This window comes from Clupea harengus, chromosome 1 (assembly GCF_900700415.2).
Source record: "Clupea harengus chromosome 1, Ch_v2.0.2, whole genome shotgun sequence".
Taxonomy (NCBI): domain Eukaryota; kingdom Metazoa; phylum Chordata; class Actinopteri; order Clupeiformes; family Clupeidae; genus Clupea; species Clupea harengus.
Genome location: NC_045152.1, coordinates 25445441 through 25465513, shown reverse-complemented (window position 1 = coordinate 25465513; position 20073 = coordinate 25445441). Strand labels below are relative to the sequence as shown.

Genomic DNA, 20073 nt, shown 5'->3' with positions numbered 1-20073 from the left:
AACACATAACAAATCTCAATATTTTCCAATGAAGCATGAGCATCAACAGTGGAAACAATGTGATCTAGCCACGACGTCGTATTCCATGCTTCACTAACATAAGCGTAGCTTGAGTCAGGCAGGAGCACTTTACTTGATATTACTAAGTTAGTGTCTCTAGTGAACCTTAACATGTGTTTAGCAAACAGAGACTTATTATCTGACAGGTCTGCATTATAATCACCCAAAACATAAATGCAAGATGAGTCATTATCCTCGATAAAGGATTGTACAAATGCAAGCCTGCTCACAAATTCATCAACATGATCATAAAATGCATATGGAGTATAAATATTGAGAATAATAAAATGATTTCCATTACAATTAAACTCTAGCCCAATGGCCCAGTCTACATTTAAATGTAAAACTTTAACCATGGAGTCATATTTCGTATTCCATAGAATCGCCACTCCTCCAGCAATCCTACCTCGGACGATTCTTGTTCACCAGCACCATGAAATACCCTCAAATTAAAGCTGAAAATCTGCACTTCAATTGCATCTCGATTATTTCATTTCAAATCCATTGTGGTAGCGTAAAGGGCCAAAGTTATGAAAATTGTGTCACTGTCCAAATATTTCCGAACCTAACTGTATGTGCAATAAAGCTTGAATAATAGAGGGTGACCTAGTATGTGAAGTCAGATACTTTGGCACTTTGCAAGATCTTCTGGATATTGGCAAACCTAGAGCCTGCATCAATGGGGCATGGGTATAGCTGAGGAGGCCATACTTAGAGCCACCTTAATCTATGGGGCATAAGTGCAGTTTATGGGTATAGCTGAAAAAGCCAGGTGGACTGGCATTCTGTTGTTGTGTGGAAGTCTCTTACTTATGCTTGGGTGTATCATGAGGTTTATTGGTTGTTATGTCTGGTATTGACATGTGAATGACATGTGGATTGACTTCTGGATGTGTTGTGGGACTATTTCAATGAAATACTGATGAAGGAAGGTGCCCACTTGACAACAGCAGTGGAATGCTCACAAAGGTGTCTTTGTTGTTGTTAAGTATCATTAAGTATGGGTATGATTGTTGTAGTGCACCCTGCTGTGTTACTTATGCTAGTACTCTACATTTAGTAATCTAAATGGCTGTGGCATATTTGGGTTTTGTCTAGAGCAGCAGAATGGCTCGTGCCAGGCCTGAATGTAAGCTATAAACATTAACATTTTAGTAACTCATGTTGCTATTGGCTAAGTTAAGTTACCCTGATAGCTGTTGGCTGGGGCTAGTTGAGTGGCTACGTAGATATTAAGTTACCTTGTCACTTTGAATTAGCGCGTGCAACATATCATCTGAAATACAGACTGTGAGCCATCTGAATTGGTGGTGGCTTCATTTATTTGAGAATTACAGCAGATGAGCAGTAATATCTTTGGATGACTCAGTTTAATGGCTCAACTCGCTCCGGAATACAAACATCTCTCCCATTACCATGGTATCTAACATTCCAGAAAATAACTAGCCAAATATGGAGGGCTTCTTGCTCTATCAGTTACTAGTTTGCCAGCTATGCCTTAATCTGGTTTGGTAAAATCTCTGATAACAGGCCAGACATGTAAATGTAATAGCATGGTTAAAATGAAAGTCTATAGGGCCATCGGCACCATCGGTCTAACTAGTGTCTAGCTTGCAGAGCAAGTAACATCACAATAGGCAAACGTTCCACCGTTCATTTAAATGGGAAAAAAGAGCGAAGAAAAGTGACAATAACAAAAGAACAATATGGAGCATTACAACCATTCTTACAAGAGCACTGCACGGGATCAGGACGGACTTGTCAGAATTGGAGTGGTGTTGATATCTCAAAAGTGCTAGGAGCAAAAGCGGCACCAAACAATAGGTAGAATAATGAAAAGAACTAGTGTTGTCAAACGATTAAAATATTTAATCGCGATTAATCGCATTTATGTCATAGTTAACTCAAAATTAATCGCGATTAATCGCAATTCTAAATGTCCCTTCGTTTATGTATTTTTTCCATCATTTTATTTTTATTTGAATGCCCTTATCAACATGGAAAAGTGTATTGGCTTGCTTTATGCAAATGTTTTATTTTATTGAAAACCAACATTGCCAAACAGGGCGGTACAAAATAAAATTATAAAGTGCACATTTCAGGTAGACAAGGACTCAGCCTATAGTGCAGTTAAACCATGGCTTAATATTTTCTTTTTTCCAAATTTGCTGGGAACATAGCAGTCAGGCCTCTTATTTCAGAAACAATGAACTGTAACAGTTAAGTTACCAATAAAAGGTAAGCCTACTACTTCTTTGCTTTCAGCCAGCTGCCTGTTGACATTTTCAGACAACAGTGAAGCTCGCTTCTTTTGCACAACACAACTTTTAAAAGTAAACTTTCCATTCAGAAGCTTTTTATCATCCATTTCGCCGTATCGCGCTCACCATTCACTCAACCCGTAACGTCAGCCTACTACACAGTTTGCGAGGCCAAAAAGAATGTTAATCTTAAAAAATTTTTTTTTTAAAAACGCGTTAATCTTGTGATAAAAAAATTTACGGCGTTAAAATGGGTTTGCGTTAACGCCGTTAATAACGTGTTAAACTGACAGCACTAAAAAGAACAGAAAGAAAACCTAAGAACAGCAATAATTATGTGTCAGGTGTTGCCTGTGCCCATATTTAGAGTTAGGGTATACATGATATAAATTTGTAAAAAAAACGGCTGTCATGTGGGAAATGTTCCTGGTTTTAGGTGATATGGCACGTAATGACCCAGATATCCTTCCAAACCATAAGTCATTTTTGTTTGTTTTACTCGGAATTCAGAACTAAAACTCATAAAATGGCAGAGTGTGATTTGCCTCTTGTGTCTAAGCTCCTACATGTAATTTATTCACAGCTTACCTCTTCCACTGTGACCAGATACCTTGTCAAACATGCTTCCTGGTCACATATTTAAGGAAACTAAGAATGCCATTAACATAAACAGTAAATGCCCGAACCCTCACTTAATATACATATTTATCAATTTATTTGTTTACAAACAGAAATATATTTTATTGTTGTGTAAAAATAGATTGTTTTCTAGGAATAGACCAGATCTAATGGCAATCCCAGAATGCACTAAAAAATAAGATATTGTTGTAGATATATCTTGTAAACGCAGTACTTTGAAAAACATGGAGTGCATACTGCCTTTGAACTAATATAAACGTTAATTTAAAAGAGTCTGGGTTAAGTACTACTCCCTCTGCTCAGAATTCCATATAGAAGTGAATTGACATGTTGTGTATGTGATATTTAAACATCATGAAATCACACTTAAATGATCTATAGTTGCTATATAGTTCAATTCAAATAGTGAAGTTTATCAACAGTATATTTAAATTATGCTTAAATAATACAAGACACTTTTGCATTACATACTTACATTAAATGCACACTAAAGTGGCATTTAATGGACTTATGGACATACAAGCACCACTTAAAAGCACTTATTTTTCACAAGAGCTCTAGATCGAGAGTAAATCTGACTGTGTCAGAGCTTACTGTTTCACTGTTTGAAAGGAGGCTTACTGGCCACTTTGCACTATCCACTGTTTTACATAGTTTGAATGGGGGACCTCTCTTATACTAAGTGGATCTGTCTTTATCTGTTCACCCTGATCAAATACAGGGCTACTGCAGTTGGAATCAAGGAAGCCACTATCAGCTGTGTCAAGGTCAAGTCCCATATGTGGGTATCCATCCTCAGAGTACCCAAGGGAGCCGCCAAACGAATCCAGTGAGATCTGTTCCATGTCAATGTTTTCCACGGGGTTTAGCCAGTGCTCGTTGCTATTTCCCCCTTGCATGGTGACTAATATTCCACTAGCCTCTGGTAGCATTTGTTTAGCAACCTCTTCCTCAGGGACAGTCACTGTATCAATGGAGATGTGTTGTGGACAGCTGTTAGTGCCATGGATGGTGTTCCCTAATATACCGAGGGAATTATGGAAGCTAAGATCCTGCAGAAAGAATGACCCGGAGCCTTGGATATTCACACTGTTACAGAGGTCCTCTGTCTTCCTGCCATGTAGTTTGGGAGGTATCCTATTCTTCTCACACATCACCTTTAGGGATGTGCTCTTCTCCTGGAGGTCAACGCTGCTGAAGATCATGACTGGACCGACCCATCTCTGATACAAATAAGAAATATTATGAGGGCAAACTGATCACAAATCACATCTGTGAACCAATATTGCAAGACTAACCTGATTACATGGCTACTAAATGGCTCAAACAATGAACACATGTTTGGAATGTAGCTGAAAGCAGCGATGAGGGGGGCCAAGCAGGCCAGAGTTGCCATGGAAACTTGGACATTGCTGTAAGCACTCACAGTAAGTTTGAAGTCAATTGGCCGAGATATGAGCTCACTTGATGGCTTCGCTATTAGGGACGAATGGTTTTCAAAAATAAAAAAAATTGTCTCATAACTTTTGTGAGACTTTGTCTGAAGCTGATTTGTGATTAAATCCAATAGGTCAGCTACATACATTTGGAGAATTTTGAAATGGTAATTTGGGAATTGTGCCAAATTGTGGTAATTTTTTAGATGCCGTTTTGTAACTACTCTCAGTAACTTTTAAGTATCTTTGTTTTTGGAGGAGAAAAATGGACAATGTACGTATGTAATTAGTGAAAAACATATCATATCGCTATATTGGGTATATAATTACAAAAGTCCAATGTCACAAATGCTTTAAGATATGGCTACCAGAGACAAAAAGGAGTTCCCCATAATGACACATACATGATACATATGTACCATAACATGCCTTTACCCACTTTTTTTCTTAATTTTAATAAATCATTATTATATTATTAAATCATTATTCCTTTTTGCCAAATGAAAAATGTTTCTAAACAGAAAAAAATACTTTCTAAGTATACATTTTCTCAGTGTTTTGGTTCAAAATTTGAGTCAAATCATATCATGTTTTCGTATCATCATGCTGTATTGAAGTGCACTATATGATTATTCATTTAGAATATGTAAAAATAAAGAATTTCTTGTATAAACTTAATACAATACAAAGGATTGTTGTATTATTAAGAATAGATTCTGTAACAGCTCTATAAGGTTCCCTGGTCTCTCCGTTTGTGTTCAAATTCGCTTCTATGCCGAAGCACAGCTCCTCTAGTGTACTGTTAATACATCCTCCCATCACTGAACAGTTCATTGTTTCATATGTTTCAAACATTTAAGTCTTCACATAATGTGTCATTAATGAATTATATGAATCTTGAATTATATCCTGGAGAAGACATCATATTTAATTTCACTGATGATTTACCTTAAAGTCCCCTTCATATGTATGATAAAGGGGTTTGAAGAAATCCCTAGGATTTGGGATGCTACTGAATTGAAGTTTATTTGCCCACCTGTTGCATAACATAAAATGACAAAGAAGAGTGTTACAAATAAACATCTCATTATAAGCTAATTTAGAACATGGTAAAAGAACCTGTCTTTACTATACATGACTACTAAAGACAAAGTTCAGACTTCCTTCAGTTTCTCAGCGGCTGTATATATCTAGTGCAAAACAATTACTTTGCAGTCAGTGTGTAGGAGGCCAAGACAGGAAAACAACCTCTGCAACTAAGAAGGCACTCATTTCTTTGCTACTGTGGAGCACTAGGGTAAGAAGATGAATAATGATTCAATAAAAAGGAAAATGTCAAAGTATAAGAAGGTAATGCTCACATTTTTGTACAAATCAGGAACACAACAGGGATCATCATCAGTAGTAAAAGGCAGTACCATCCTTGAGTCTTATCTATAAAAAAAAAAAAATCAAAACATTATTACATTGGTTAGCCTCTCTCCAATGTCTGCAGTGCTGTAGCTCTGCAATGATATAAAGCTTAACATTGATTGCGTTTTAACTTTATGGCTGAGAGAGTCTCTCTCATACCAAACATTGACAACTCTTTGTCTTTTATTATGAATAACCAAACAGAAAAATAACTACAGACAAATACAATTAGGAGTCAAGGCTCTTTGACATAAGGAGCATTTGTGGTGGGCAAAAAAATTTAAATTATAAATCCCACATGGACCCATTGTGTGTTAGGCCATGATGAGCATTGGTTGGGAAGAACCAGGCTTCCTGCTTCTATTTTTTTCGAGGGCCTCCCCCTCCTTTTTTAAACTAGGTCTTGCTGGGAATTTCACCTTGACACTGTTGCCCGTTTCTTACTCTAAGGCATTCCATTACTTGTGTTCTATAGAGTACCTTGAAACAAGGCACTCATTCCTAATGGTGCTCCATAAATCATTCAGACTGAATAGAATAGCCTTAATATTCTTTGTTGTCAAATAAAATTGTAGTACTAGTAAGCTTCAGTAAGGTATTATTGTCCACTTTTACTGTCGAAAGGTGATATGATGAGAATTGTCATGCTTACCCAAAAAACCTCCCTCTGTCACCAGTTTAGTGGTGGGACTCCATTCACTCCATATAGCCTGGAATGCCTCGGGATTCACTCTGGTTTGAACATCTATTATATAGGTTTCACCTTTCACTAAATTCTCTTTTTGGATCAATTGGGATAAACGGTCCTCTTTCACCTCATAATATATGGGTTCCTTTAAAATGACATGTACATTAGTTACCTGAACAAATAGGACATATTAAGAGGAACAACTATTAACTGTAATAGTGTGGTTGGTGAGAAATTGTATCAACATCACTTTAATTAATCAATATCTAAATATATTTTGATGTTTTTGATTCACACAATAAGCAGGATGGAAATTGTGTGTAATTACCTTCATACTAAGAGGTCTTAGCCTCACCCGATATATTAAAAACCGGTTCAGAAAGTTGTCCTCGTCTGAGTAAGCCGTGCTCCATGTAAGAATGAAATCCACACCAGTTTCTTCCAGAGTTATATTGAAGGGAGGCACAGGTTTAACTGTGGAAACAGCAATGATGCAACAGTACAATGACAAAGTGAAAAAAGCATAATATGTTAGAATTAATAAGTAATACAAATGAATGACTTGATTATTGGACTCTGGGCCCTAGTTTGACGGCGAATACTCAGCAAAAATGGACTATACCGCCCAGGCGGGTTGTGTTAAACTTGATAAATTACAAATTGGATATAGGTGTGGTGGCATATTCTTCTCTGACAGGGGAAAATCTCGACATTAACACATATCCTAAAAAAGAATCAAATGTTAGAAAAAGAATAAACACCTTTAAAGACTTGAGCATCTAAGAAGATGTAGTCACATTTTTCTGACTTAAATAAAGTGCTCAGTCAGCAGCAAACAAATGTCATGTAAATACAAATAATAACTTTTCTTCTTATTTTATCTCTGCTAATGTAGTCTAATTAGACAGAAGCAGAATAAGAATGATGGTACCATGAGTGCCTTTTCAACAAATGGTGTCTTTTCTTGGCATGGCACAACAGAATGCAGAAAAAGATTGCATAGGTTGGGTCAAGTGTTCAAATTCATCAACATAAACATAGTTCACAATATCCTATGGACTCCCCATTCATGTACTGGTAACGGCTGCTCTTGCGTTTTATGCATCGAGTTGAGATCTCCTCTGACACATTCTGTTTGAAGGGATTGCTCAGCAATGCTGTTGGTCAACTTGAACCAAACCTTTCACTAATGAATTCATGCCTGCCTCTGACCACACCTTTAACTGTTGTCTGAAATGTTTTTTGTGCAACAGTGTGCATACATCTTTAGTTTCCGCCAGCCATTTTCACTGTCAAACTAGAGGCCCCCAACTGAAACAACATAAACATTCATCAACACGTACTGAAGCTCAGCAGGGGCCAACAGGTTTCCTTTGTTTCTGTTTCATGCATTTGCTTCACTCTGGTAGTGCAGTTAGTGTCAATGTCAGTCATGATATCAAAGTCATATGGTTTGATAGTGCACCAGTGCTCTGGGTGTCTAATTTCACAACTACCATTGCTCTGATCCTCCCCATTGCTGTAAAGAACATGAACAAAGAACAAAACTTTACAAAGTTATATATAATTTATATAATTTCAATTTCATCTCATTTTGAAAGACATGTAATACATTTCTAAAATAGATCTGTGAATTTTTTGTGAACTCTCACATCATACCATTCATTATCAATTGGAGGACATTTCATTAACTGAAAGTATTATTTGAGAAACATGAACCATCGGCAGCCTGTACCTGCACTCAACCTCAACAAGGCAGGAAGTTGCTGGTGCCAATCCTGTGTTTGAGCAGTTAAGCTGAGAGATATAATCTGTGGTGCAGGACACTTCACTGACATTTGCAGCTGCAAGCACAGAATATGGAGAAAGCTTATTATGAAGTAAACTACGTGCTTTTTAAACATTGATTATGATTGATTTGTTTTACATCATGATGTATCTATATTTTGACACATTATCTTTGACAAGTTGCCATAATATGTTCAAATATTGTAATTCTGATAAATTATCTGATATTTTAATATTTTAATCATAAATGATACACAACTCTTACTGCAATGAATCAGTCCCAAAAAGGAAACCAAGGTAAAGGCTTCCTTTAGTACAGCCATAACAGCAGACCGAATAATATGGTTCATAGAGAGATCCAGGCAGGTCTGGAGAAAAGAAACAATAATATTAATAATATAATAAATCAATAATATAATATATAAATATAATTATAAATAATATAATCTAATAGGTGAGTTTTGTTAAGTGATTTTCTTTTACATTTTTTGAAGATGACATTTGACATTTTAACAAGTGGGAAGTTTAACTAGTGTAGTGCTTCCCAACAAAGTACTTACCAAGGAATCAGTTTCTCCTAAAATTCACAAAATTATGCAAATTAAACGATTTCCCGCATCATTTGCAATGCCTTGCAGTTTTCTCTTGTTTCTGCAACATATCTGCAAAACACAAAAACTCTGGTCATGACTGATACAACACTCTGCTCACATAATTGATTAGTCATGACTGATACAACACCAACACTCATAATTGATTAGTGTGGGCTCAGTTGCCCACCACATGCACTAAATGACCTTCCAGGAAGGCCATATTTGTGCCTGACTTACCTTATAAAATTAGAAAAGGATAGGGCAAAATGGAACCCTCATATTCTACACCTGAGTAAGGCAAACTGTGCCTGTGTGTTTGTGTATCGCCCCCCCCCCCCCCCCCCCCATACACATACTGTTAATTTGTCTGTCTATTATGTCTCTATCTCTCACACCCTAGCTTTAAAGTTCTTTATAAAATTACAGCTTGATCCATAAGCTTACCTTGAACAGATACTGCAAGAAGTCAGAGCTCCTTACAACAAATGCATTCTGCACCAGACACCACCCATTTTGCCCCATTTTCCTCATACCCCTGTTTTAAATTGCATACATTTCAATATGATTCCTTCCTCCTGGTTAATGTTACACTCTGGTTCGAATGGAAAAGCCTGAACAGAAAATATTGTCTTATATTAGAGTGAAGTTGAACAGAAACGTCTCACAATCCTGCCCAAGATCTCCTGATCCTGGTTTATGTGTTCCCTTTGCCCTGCCATGTTGTGTGTTTCATGTTTCCCCCTGTACCTTGTCTTTGGAATCTCGTTTTGCCCTGTGTTTCTTTTTTTTTTTTTGCTCCTTGTGTTTGCTTCCTTGGTTTACTTCCTGTATTCCATGTGCCTTCGTTGTCTCTTGTACCCTTGTTCACGCCTGTTTCATTACTGCCTGGTATGTTTCATTGTTCCCTGCCCACTTTTGTCTTGTTTAGTCCTGTGTATTTAAATCCTTTGTTTTAACAAACATCTTGTTTCCTCAGTTCTTGGTCTAGCTTTTTCCGTTGGAAGCTTTTTTCCCACGTTGTTGATCCCTGGCCTGCCTGCCCCCTTCCTAGCACAGCTCCTGAATCGTCAAGCTCATGGTTGGCCAGCCTCCTGTCCTATTCAGCTCTGGAGGGGGATACAACGGGGCTCTCCTTTGCTCCAAGTCCGAAAATGGGGGAGATATTTGGGGGGGCGGCTATCATCTGTAAGATACATTTGAATTATCAAATTAAGTATATCAAATGAAAAAATCAGTCAGAGACTGCATATTAAATTCACGTGGAAAATGTAAAGCCAGACGAGAGAGCAAGTTAAAACTGGGACAGAGGGCTGTGACAAAGGGCAGCGAAAAGAGAAATCATAAGTGGTCAGTCTGTGGCGCAGATAAGGCAACGTTTTCAGACGATAAAGATGTGTCAGCAGATGAAAAGCAGAAGTTCTGTAAATGGAAAATACCACAAGAATCATGTGTTATTACTATGTGCAGAGTGGACGAGACAGTATTTCATAAGATCGATAGATGGGCGGCCCAGGGGTCCTGTGACATCACTGGATTAGGCCTTAAAAGTTTGAGCATCCCCTGTATCAGATGAGAATGCATTCTCCAGCTTGCTTGACTGTACTTGATTGTCTGTTGGGCGAGTTATATTGTGTCAGTATCTACCAGTAAAACTTATCTTGTTACAACAAATTGCTTCGTATGGTGGTTCCTCTCCAAAACAACACACAAGAGTGAAAATAACTCTTACACATCTCCCAATTCAGTCACCACGGGAAGGGTGGTGCTGTTTCTGGCTGTGACAGAGGCCATGCCTGCCTCTGGGTCTCCAGTTCCTGTTCCTACGTCTGATCCTGGTTCCTTGATTCCCCCATTTTCCCATGGCTCCTGTTCCCAAGAAGATTTCTGTTCCCATGGTTCCTGTCCACAAGGTGGTTCCTGCTCCCATGATTCCTGTCCACGAGGTGGTTCTTGTTCCCATGGGTTGCTGTTCCTGAGTCCGTTCCAGTGCCTGTCCCCAGAGGAGTTCTGCCTTCGCCGCTGACCTCTAGCCCAGCCTCTGGAGTGGTCCCGCCTGTCTGTCAGGCCTCCCAAGCGGCCACATCGGTCAGTCCTGCCTCCTGGCCGTCCTCCCGAGTGGTTCTGCCTGTCTGCCCCCTGCCACTGGGCCATCCTCCCAGACTCTCCATGTTTAAAATCTCCAAAATTATTTCTATTACTATTTATTATTATTCAAAATGATTTTCACAGTACTGGCACAGGGGCCTTCTTGGAAATACACATTAAGGTGTATGGAATTAAATAAATGGAGTACATAGCCTAATAATAATAGCAGCTTTGGCCTTGGCCTGCATTTCTAATGGCAGAACAGGTAGGCCTATTTAAACACCATGATGATGACTTATCAGCCATTTCAGATTTCCTATTGCTTCTTCCAGCTATCCTCTTTGAATTATGTGCTACACTTTATGCACACAGGCGTTCCTCATGTGCCCCCCTGCTGTGTCCATGACCCTTCAAAGCATTATACTACCCTTATAAAAATATCAAACATGTTTGCTTCTCTTTGAGGGAGGTCTCTGAGACAGATTTTTTTATGGCTCTCAAGTGCAAGGAACAACCAATAAGAACAATGCAAATAATGGAACAACCAATCAGTTACAGTTGCAGTCTGACTCTAAAAGGCCATACATGCCACCACATTTTGCAAGCAATTATAATCATACCGAGAGATGCATTTCAGAAAGCAAATGCCAAGTCTGATTTCTCAACAGCAGCAGAATCATTATACAACCCTAAGACATGAGCAATAATCCGCAACCTACGTGAACACAGCTTCCAATCAATCTGTAACTGTAGCCTGATATCACCTAGTCACGTACCTACGGTCTCTCTTACCTCCCTGTACTCTGACAGGAGCGCTGCACTCTTCTCTGCACGCTCAGAAGAGCAGGCCCTCATACATACATTGGCCTTAACATACACACACACACACACACACACACACACATGAAGAGAACACTTAAACTTCTCACTTCACATAGGCTTGTTTGTTCATCCCAAAAGTATGTTCATGAAAGTGCACACACATGCACAAGGAACTACAGTGACCAAACAAAGGAACACACACACATTCTTTCTGACGCGTACCTGACAGCGCAAACTCGAGCACACAAGCTTGCGCGCACGCACACACACACACTCACTATCTTTCACACCCACGTTCCCCTTTAGACTTTAGTTGCATACATTTAGTTCGATTAAATATCGTGTGTTTTATTTCTGATAATTTTGTGAATAAATGCTTTGATTATATACACTGGTCTATTTAATGTTGCACAAGAATGAATGCTGCCAACCTCTTCTATTCAGAACTCCAAAGACCTTCAACCTTTACTTGCTATTAATAAGATAACTTTGATTAATACTTAAATGAATAACTACAACCAGAGTTCCAAATTGATAGTTTAATATATTTTATATATATTATAATATATAGACTGATATATTAGATTTATTTCTGAGACTGATTTGTGCCTAATCTTTATTTCAAAGTCTTTATTTCCCCCCTGTGTGTTCAACTTAATTGATCTGCTGCTGTGTTGAATGGCTGATGCCTGCCCAATCAGGTGAGATCACCAACATATTACTGCTCCATATTGCTGGTGCTGATGTCAGGATAGTACCAATCTTGGTGGCCTTCGTGAAGACAGTATCACTATTTATGCACAATTGCACCCACATTTATTCGGTGCCCGCCCACAAGGTAAGGTACCTACATTATTCTGGTGCCCATGTGAGGCTGGTACCCATTTTACCAGCAGCATGATTAATAAAATAGTATTCAATGAGTTGACATTCTTCATTTATTGTGTGCATTAAGCTACATAATGTACCCACATCAAGGCAACATTGTTATCCAGGTCAAATGTGTTAAAGACTAAAGTGTTACTATAAATGACTGCTACTATCATCACATTTAAATTGTTACTATAAATGCAATTGCAATTTTTATAAAAAAAATGTACAGAAAAAGTTTACAGAATGAATTTATTCCCGCAGCAATCAATGTAATTTGTTTATGTTACCAGCTGGTGAAATTGACTTTGGTATATTTTGATCATGATTATTTAATGCTTGCTAATTTCCAGAGTAAGGGATCAACAGAGGAATTATCTAGTTATGAATAGTGAGGGACCGATATAGGTTTTTCAATGGCCGATTCCGATATTTAGAGGGCATTAACAGGGCAGCCGATGGCGGATATATAATGCCGATATCATGTTGGTTTTGGGGTTGTTTTTTTGCATCTGCTAAAATAAAACAATTTTATAATAATACCAAATGACACACAAAATTGCTGAACTTCAATTAACATTTATTTAACACTGTTATTGTCTGCATTGTCTCTGTTTGCTTATGTAGATCTGCACTCTGCACTCTACTTATTATTAAAAAAAAACAAGGTCAGTATTTGGGTTAAAAATAAAACGACTATGTGCAAATGTTTAATGTCTTCAAAATAGTAGACCTAGAGAAAGCGGTATTTTTGTCTGCCACATCACTTCAACCAAGCTGATCTTGCCGTTCCTCAATTTCTGTTCAGTAATAAAACGTTTGCAAACAGAATAAATCACCAAACAGAAAAAAAACACACATTTCGCTATGCGTAATGTGGGCATGCTCCAATGGTCAAAGTGTGCACGGAGCTAGAAACATGTCTTTATGTAGCTCAATAAACTTCAGATAACTCTTGACATATTATTTACTCTCTGAAGGTCGCTTCCATCTTTCAGTAGATGTCTAAATGCTCAGGCCACAGCATAGATCTCTCCAATCACGTTTGTAAATTGGTGATACACCATTTTGCAACCGTCAGTGGTTCAGCTCTTTGCGCACCACCCAATAACACAACTTGTGATTAGACGAGAGAAAGTCAACTTTGCTCCCAGCGATCTCATTCCCCAAAACAGTAAAGAGTTGTTTGTACAGTTGATAAAATAAGTCGCTTTTATCGCTGCAGTTAGTTTCTTATAACTATCAAATCAATCGCTTACGATAGCAGATTGTTGATTTGAGACGAGAGAAGAGGTTCATCTATCCTGTCTTCATTCTCTGACTCAGCTGACAGCAGGTGCGGCTGGCTGCTAGCTGGCTATTAATGTTACTCTACTGCTGGCAAACATGCTTAACAGCGGCAGACCACATGCTCATCAACAATAAATAGCTTATAAATGTTTTTATAATCGGCCGATGGGAGCGCAGGCATCGGCCAATGCCGATTAACTCAAAATGCCAGATACCGGCCGATTAATCGGTCGACCACTAGTTTTAAATGACTAGAAAGAACTTTCTTCTTTGTATCTTCAATGGTGTCAACGAACAGACAGCCTTTGAATTGTTTAATGAAAACAGTTTACATGCATATTTCAATGAGTACAACAATAGGCTATCTGTAGCTGTTCAAACCTGTGACTGTAAAATTACTATTTTTACAGTAGTTGGTTCAAACAACAAAAATTATCAAATGAACAAAATTATCAATGCATCCCGGAAGAATATTTACATTACCATATTTTAACTATGAACCGCACTGTATATAAACGTTGTGAAGCAAAAGGTTTCTTGGTCGCTATGGTTGTCTAGCTGCTATACTAGCTAAGGACACTTTTGGAGTTCCATTTGCATTAAATGATAATTAGTTATCTAGTTGATGTTACAGTCTCCTCTATTTAAAATTATAATAGGAAAAGGTAGAAACCCTCAGGCTGCGTGGGCATCTTCAAATTAAAGTCCATATTAACACATGCTAGCAGCTGTCAACTGTTAAGATGGTCCCCTAAGCTAGAGATAGCTATGATAGGATAGTTATAAAGCTACAATAGATAGAAACCCTCTGGGTGCCTGTGCAGCTTCATATGAGAACAAGTTCCTATCCTTTCATATGACACGCGCTAGCAACTACCAACTGTTAAGATGGTTCCTTAAGCTAGAGATAGCTAGGTTAACTGGCATGAGACCTTGTATGTTTTATACCTCTCACGCTCTGTAGCATTCCGTTCAAAACAATCGAATAGATAGCAGGGCTGTGCTATCTGTGCTGTGCTGTGCAGTGAAATAAAGCCGAACAGAGCATCAGGCCCAGTAGTTCCCCCGCCCTCACTGGAAAGAGTTGAAGAGCCTGAAGGCCCTGGGGACAAACGATCTCCCGAGTCTGTCTGTTGAGCAGCTCTGTGACAGCAGCCTGCCACTGAACATACTTTTCTGCTTCATGCCACTGAACACACTCTTCTGCCCAATTATGGTGCTCCGCAGTGGGTGACTTTCTATGTCCATGAAAGGCAGCAGTTTGCTCAGGGTCCTTCTTTCTGCACTGTCCCCATATTATCTAAACCCGTATTAATTTATTATTAAATAAATAAATATCATTTATTAAGTCTTTTTTTCTCAGCTACACTAATTGAAGGAAATTAGTTTTCCTTATTATACTATGAAAAATATGCCATGCAACTATATGCTATTATTAATTGGATATCATAAGATGTTATATTTAATATATTGTATTATGTAAAGATCGTATTGATATACCCTTGTTCCAAAAATGTATGACTATATTATTGTGTGTGTAAATTGAAGTAAAAAATCTTATGCTCATCTGCCCTGTGCTGTGGGCTTTTGGACTCAAAAAGTATTTGCTCAAACTCCTTGCATGAAAATCTATTTTAAGGCCACCCAGTGTATGAATTAGGCCCAAAGCCTGTGTGTATGGCATTGGTGTGCAACTATAAGCGCACCTTCACACCCCAACATGTACATGCCAAATCCACCTCTCACTACAGCACTTAAAGCTTTTTTTCACCGCCTTGAGAAGTGTTCGCCAATCGACCAATTATTGCCATTAACATCCTTGTAAAATTTTAATTGAAAGTTGTTCTCGACTCTTCCTACTTAATCTGTTTATCTTCAGACAAATGTTCTGATACTGTGAAGTGTTGCCATTATTAACAGGAAGCGAAAAAGTGCCTTAAGAACTTAAATACAAGTGCCTATACAATGTCCAAAATTATTTTTGCAATCAACTGTTTAACATAATGTTCTGAACTTCTGAACTTTAGTTCCCTAAACTATATTATATCACCTCCCACCACGATGTGGTGGAGCAGTTTTCCGATAGATTGCTTAGACCCATCGCCACCACGTGCAGCTATGTTCTATAGGCCATGTTCCATTTTGTTTTTGGCCATTTCAAATTGATTGTTGGACAACACATGAAGTAGTCGAGATACTTAGAATAAATATACTGAGTACTGTCTGCAGCAAAGATAAAACGGTATACACAGCAGGACAACCATTATGGACTATGGAAAGACATAACATCTTGCAATCTTTTTATATTACAATATAAAAGTGTCACACTTTCCCATACTCTTTATCACAATGTATTTATTCAGTACAATATTACATTGACTTGCCAAGATCAATGTGTACACATTTGTACATTGTACTTGGATCAAACTATTTGAGTTTTCTCTAGTAAGATAGCCAAAGTATTATTTGGCCCTCATACCATGTTGCAAGGTGTTATAAGGAATCACAAGTAGATCTAACTTTGTGTTAGAAGCAAAAAGCACCTTCAGGCAGGTGACATGATATGTTTTATCACATACTTGTATGCCACAGCTTTGTTTAAGCACATCTTTACTACATTTCGTTTCTAAATTCCCCTTGACACAGTTAGAAGGCTTATCTTTAAAATGTCACTTTTTGCTAACATAATTGTATAGTTTCCTCTTCAAAAACATTTGAAATAATGAGTAGAATTTCTTCACAATGAATGTGAGTTTAGTTTTTAAGCAAAGCAAAATGAGGAAGTGAGCAAATGATCAGGTATCTCTACACCTCAAAAGGAAACTCACATAGCTGAAAGATGTTTTCCTTTTTCATTCTAAATAACATCATGTGTTGAGATAGTCTAGTTTAAATACTTCAATACTAAGTTCTTTGACATGCTTAGTTTAGTGTCTGTCAGGGCACCAATATACCAACATCAATTTCATAAGAGCTGACTGAGACAATGAAAATATCTTGCTTGTAATTTAACTCAAACATAAAAATGATTTAGAATGAAATAATTTTTTTACTGGATTAGGAATTTTGACAAACATAATGACTTTGAACGTACCTTATTGTTCCATCAAAAGATTCTTATTAAAATCCTTCTGTGGGGTCAAGATCTTTATCTCATTAATTAAAGCTGAGATACATCCTAAATTCTGTACAAACATTTAGGTTTGACTAGACTAAATGTATGCATTTCCTGTCCCTGTAGAAGCAGGCATAAGTTGATGTCATACAGAGGTACAGTGGTAATGAGCAATGTGACGATGGAAATAACAGCAGGGGTGACACACAGGATGTGGTTTCTCACTGAGTGTGCTTTCCCTGACAGCCTTGGAGGCATACTGAAACTTGCATCAGTTATTTTGTCTAATGTCTAAAGTTCATTTGCACACATTTAAAGGTCATTGGACTAGTTGGACAGATTGAACAGTACTGATATTTGAAACACATTTCAAAACAGAAACACTGACATAATCATACTATTCATCCCTTCACACTGTAGGACAATAAACAGATCTGAATCCCCTGTAGTGATCTTAACTCTTAAGGGGTTTAAAGCAGTTTTATCAGCAACCTATTAAATCTTCTTTGTAATACTATAATGAACAAATGAAGAGACAGAGAACAGACTCAAAACTCACCACTCAGATCTCATCCTCTCACTTTCTCTTACGACTAAACAGACTCACAGCATAGAGGGCAACCTTTTCTTGTACACCAACCAGGAGGCTTATTTCTCAAGGCACTTGAAACCTGTTGCCCTATTACATCTACCCAAAATTGCTGAGAATATATAGTTCTTTGTTGGTCTGTTGTTATGTTTAAGTAACTTGTATGTCTCACCATCTGACATGTTTTGTACACTGTGGTTGATTTCTGTTGATAAAACATTCTGCATGTCCTTACCTTGATTTGGTTTTGGCTGTGGTGTTGTACATGAAATTCCATCAGAGTCCATCAGTTAAGACCCTTAAATAGTGTTTGATAAAGGCATGGTTTCTTTTTAACTTTTAATTAGGTAGCATCATTACAAGAAAGTAGATTAGACTGTGAGCCTAAATTGGTCTGGTGGGCCAGGAGAACTGTTTCCCCCTGGCTGAGACTCTCTGGTTGACTGTCAGTTGTCTCGGTTTGAGTCTGAAATGTCCCTGCATGACTGGAATCTCAGTTCTCTCATATTCTTGTGTATGTCATTTTAGACAACCTAATAGTTATGCTTAGAGTGAATATTTATAGCTTGAAGAATGTGCATAAAACAGATGTTAGTAGAATGATTTACCTTTTAAAATGGCAATGTCTGTGATTCTGGCAAAAGGTTGTTAATATTTGAGCTCAACAGTCAACCACATTTCACCTCTCCCTTCTGAGCAGAAGAAACTGAAACAGAAACTGACTGGCTGGAATTATTTATGGCTTGGTCCGAGACACTATGTCTGCATACCAGTGCATCAAAACCCGGCACCTGACGAAACATGCTTCTTACTTCTTGTCAGCCATGTTGTGTTTAGCAGCAGACAGCGCATGGTGTACTGTGTAGGAAGGCCTGATTTGTCGTGGCTGATCGTTTGTAGTAAAGTACTCTTGTAGTAAAGTACTCTTCTTTTCAGATCTGAATAAAACTTTGTTCTTGGTTGTTCAGGAAAAACTTAGTTTTAGCAGTTTGTCACACTGTCATGGTGGTTATACTGATTGTTGATTTTCTTCTAACACAAATTATTGAGATTTCATTCACATGTTTTTCACCACAGGCCTTTGCGAATCCCATGTACAGCATGCGTCACGTGTTACACCATGTCAGCCAACATAACTAAACATAATTCATCAAAACTAAACATATATAATTCCCAACATAATTTAAATTGGGCTACAGACAGCCCATCTTGTGCTGTGTAAGAAGGCCTTTACAGATCCCAGGTACAGCATGTGGCGCGTGTTGCGGCTGTCACCAGCCAGTTGTGCATTGTTGTTGTATACTGCCACCCTTGCTGTCCTTGTATATTATTATCATGCACCATGTCAGACAACCACAAAAAAACCTCTTTATCTGTTTATCAAATCGATGTTTACTAACCAAATCTTATCTCTCTTATAGCGTGACCTTTGCCCTCTAAAGCCAATGGCTAGGAAAACATTGTTCCTCATCACCATAACCATTAGGTACATGTAGACATATAAGACCGCTGAGCCACTCACTTTGGCTCTTTTTTTCCCCTCCTTGTGTTAAGTCGTCCTATCTCCTAAGTTATGTTTTCTTTATTTTATCATATATTCTTCAGTTCTGTGTTTTGTTTGAATACTCATCTCTCCTCTCATTTCAGACACCTCCCTCCCTGCCCTTGTATGTGCCCCACCTTTGGTGATTGTCTGCCCCGCCTTGATTGTTTGCACTTGTTCCTAATCACCTTGTGTATTTAGTTTGTGAGTTCTTGCCTCTCAGTGCCAGTTCGCCTTAGTTTCCTCCGTGTTCCCAGCGATTTCTCCTTGTGTATTGATTCCCTAGTGTTGACGACCTCTGCCTGTTTAACGAACCCTGCTTTTGCCTTCACCCTACTGGATTTATCTGCGTGATCTTCAAACAGCTTGCCTGTGTACCGAACCCAGACCTGACCCACACCGAACCCTGTCGTCGCCTTCTCCTTGTTGGTTTTGTTTGCCTGTCTTTGGACTGTCTTTCCGTCTACCGCACTCTCAGGTCATTGCTTATTCCTTACCCCTGTTTCCGAGTCGTGCCATTGAGTTCTGCTGTCTGTCACTACACCGCTCGTTACACATAGTCTCCGCTGTGGGATGCTGCTGTGGTCTCTCCACCTGATCTACTTGCAGAAACCCTCTGCTTACCCATGCCTACCCATCCCCACCACAGTTTCAAGCATTAATTCTACCCTGCTCATGATACATCTACATACTCTGTGATAGCCTATTTACCCGTGATGTAAATAATTGCCACCATCAACATAGTTTCTGTTTAATTTCTTACATGTAATAGCCCTTGTAATAGTAAGCTTACGAGCACACTGTATACCCACTAAGTTGTTCTACAGTACTTGAATGCTCTCTCCCCAACTTATCCACTATTCATTTTGTTTGTATCATGT

General features: G+C 38.3%; 1 protein-coding gene across 2 annotated transcripts; it reads right to left on the bottom strand.

The window, feature by feature from the left end:
• Positions 1–2569: 2569 nt before the first annotated feature.
• On the bottom strand, positions 2570–17217 carry LOC105899284 (interleukin-21 receptor). 2 transcript variants are annotated; one of them, XM_031573322.1, is made up of 10 exons: positions 17040–17217; positions 8846–8947; positions 8545–8653; positions 8233–8341; positions 7841–8016; positions 6826–6971; positions 6462–6642; positions 5758–5830; positions 5345–5432; positions 2570–4183 (listed from the first exon to the last, which is right to left on the bottom strand). In XM_031573322.1, the coding sequence occupies exons 3-10, from the start codon at positions 8633–8635 to the stop codon at positions 3578–3580; spliced, it is 1470 nt and encodes a 489-aa protein (XP_031429182.1). In that variant the 5' UTR covers positions 8636–8653; positions 8846–8947; positions 17040–17217; the 3' UTR covers positions 2570–3577. The 2 variants fall into 2 exon arrangements, with proteins under 2 accessions (XP_031429182.1, XP_031429198.1); XM_031573338.1 differs by having other exon boundaries at positions 8551–8653.
• Between the last annotated feature and the right edge of the window lie 2856 nt (positions 17218–20073).

What these genes read in the sequence shown, in the direction of transcription:
- LOC105899284 (XM_031573322.1), bottom strand. Translation starts at nt 8,635, where the DNA reads ATGAACCATATTATTCGGTCTGCTGTTATGGCTGTACTAAAGGAAGCC. An exon ending in ACTGATTCATTGCAGTAAGA is followed by an intron (nt 8,342 to 8,544) that starts GTTGTGTATCAT and finishes CTGTGCTTGCAG; the next exon opens with CTGCAAATGTCAGTGAAGTG. An exon ending in CTTGTTGAGGTTGAGTGCAG is followed by an intron (nt 8,017 to 8,232) that starts GTACAGGCTGCC and finishes TGTTCTTTACAG; the next exon opens with CAATGGGGAGGATCAGAGCA.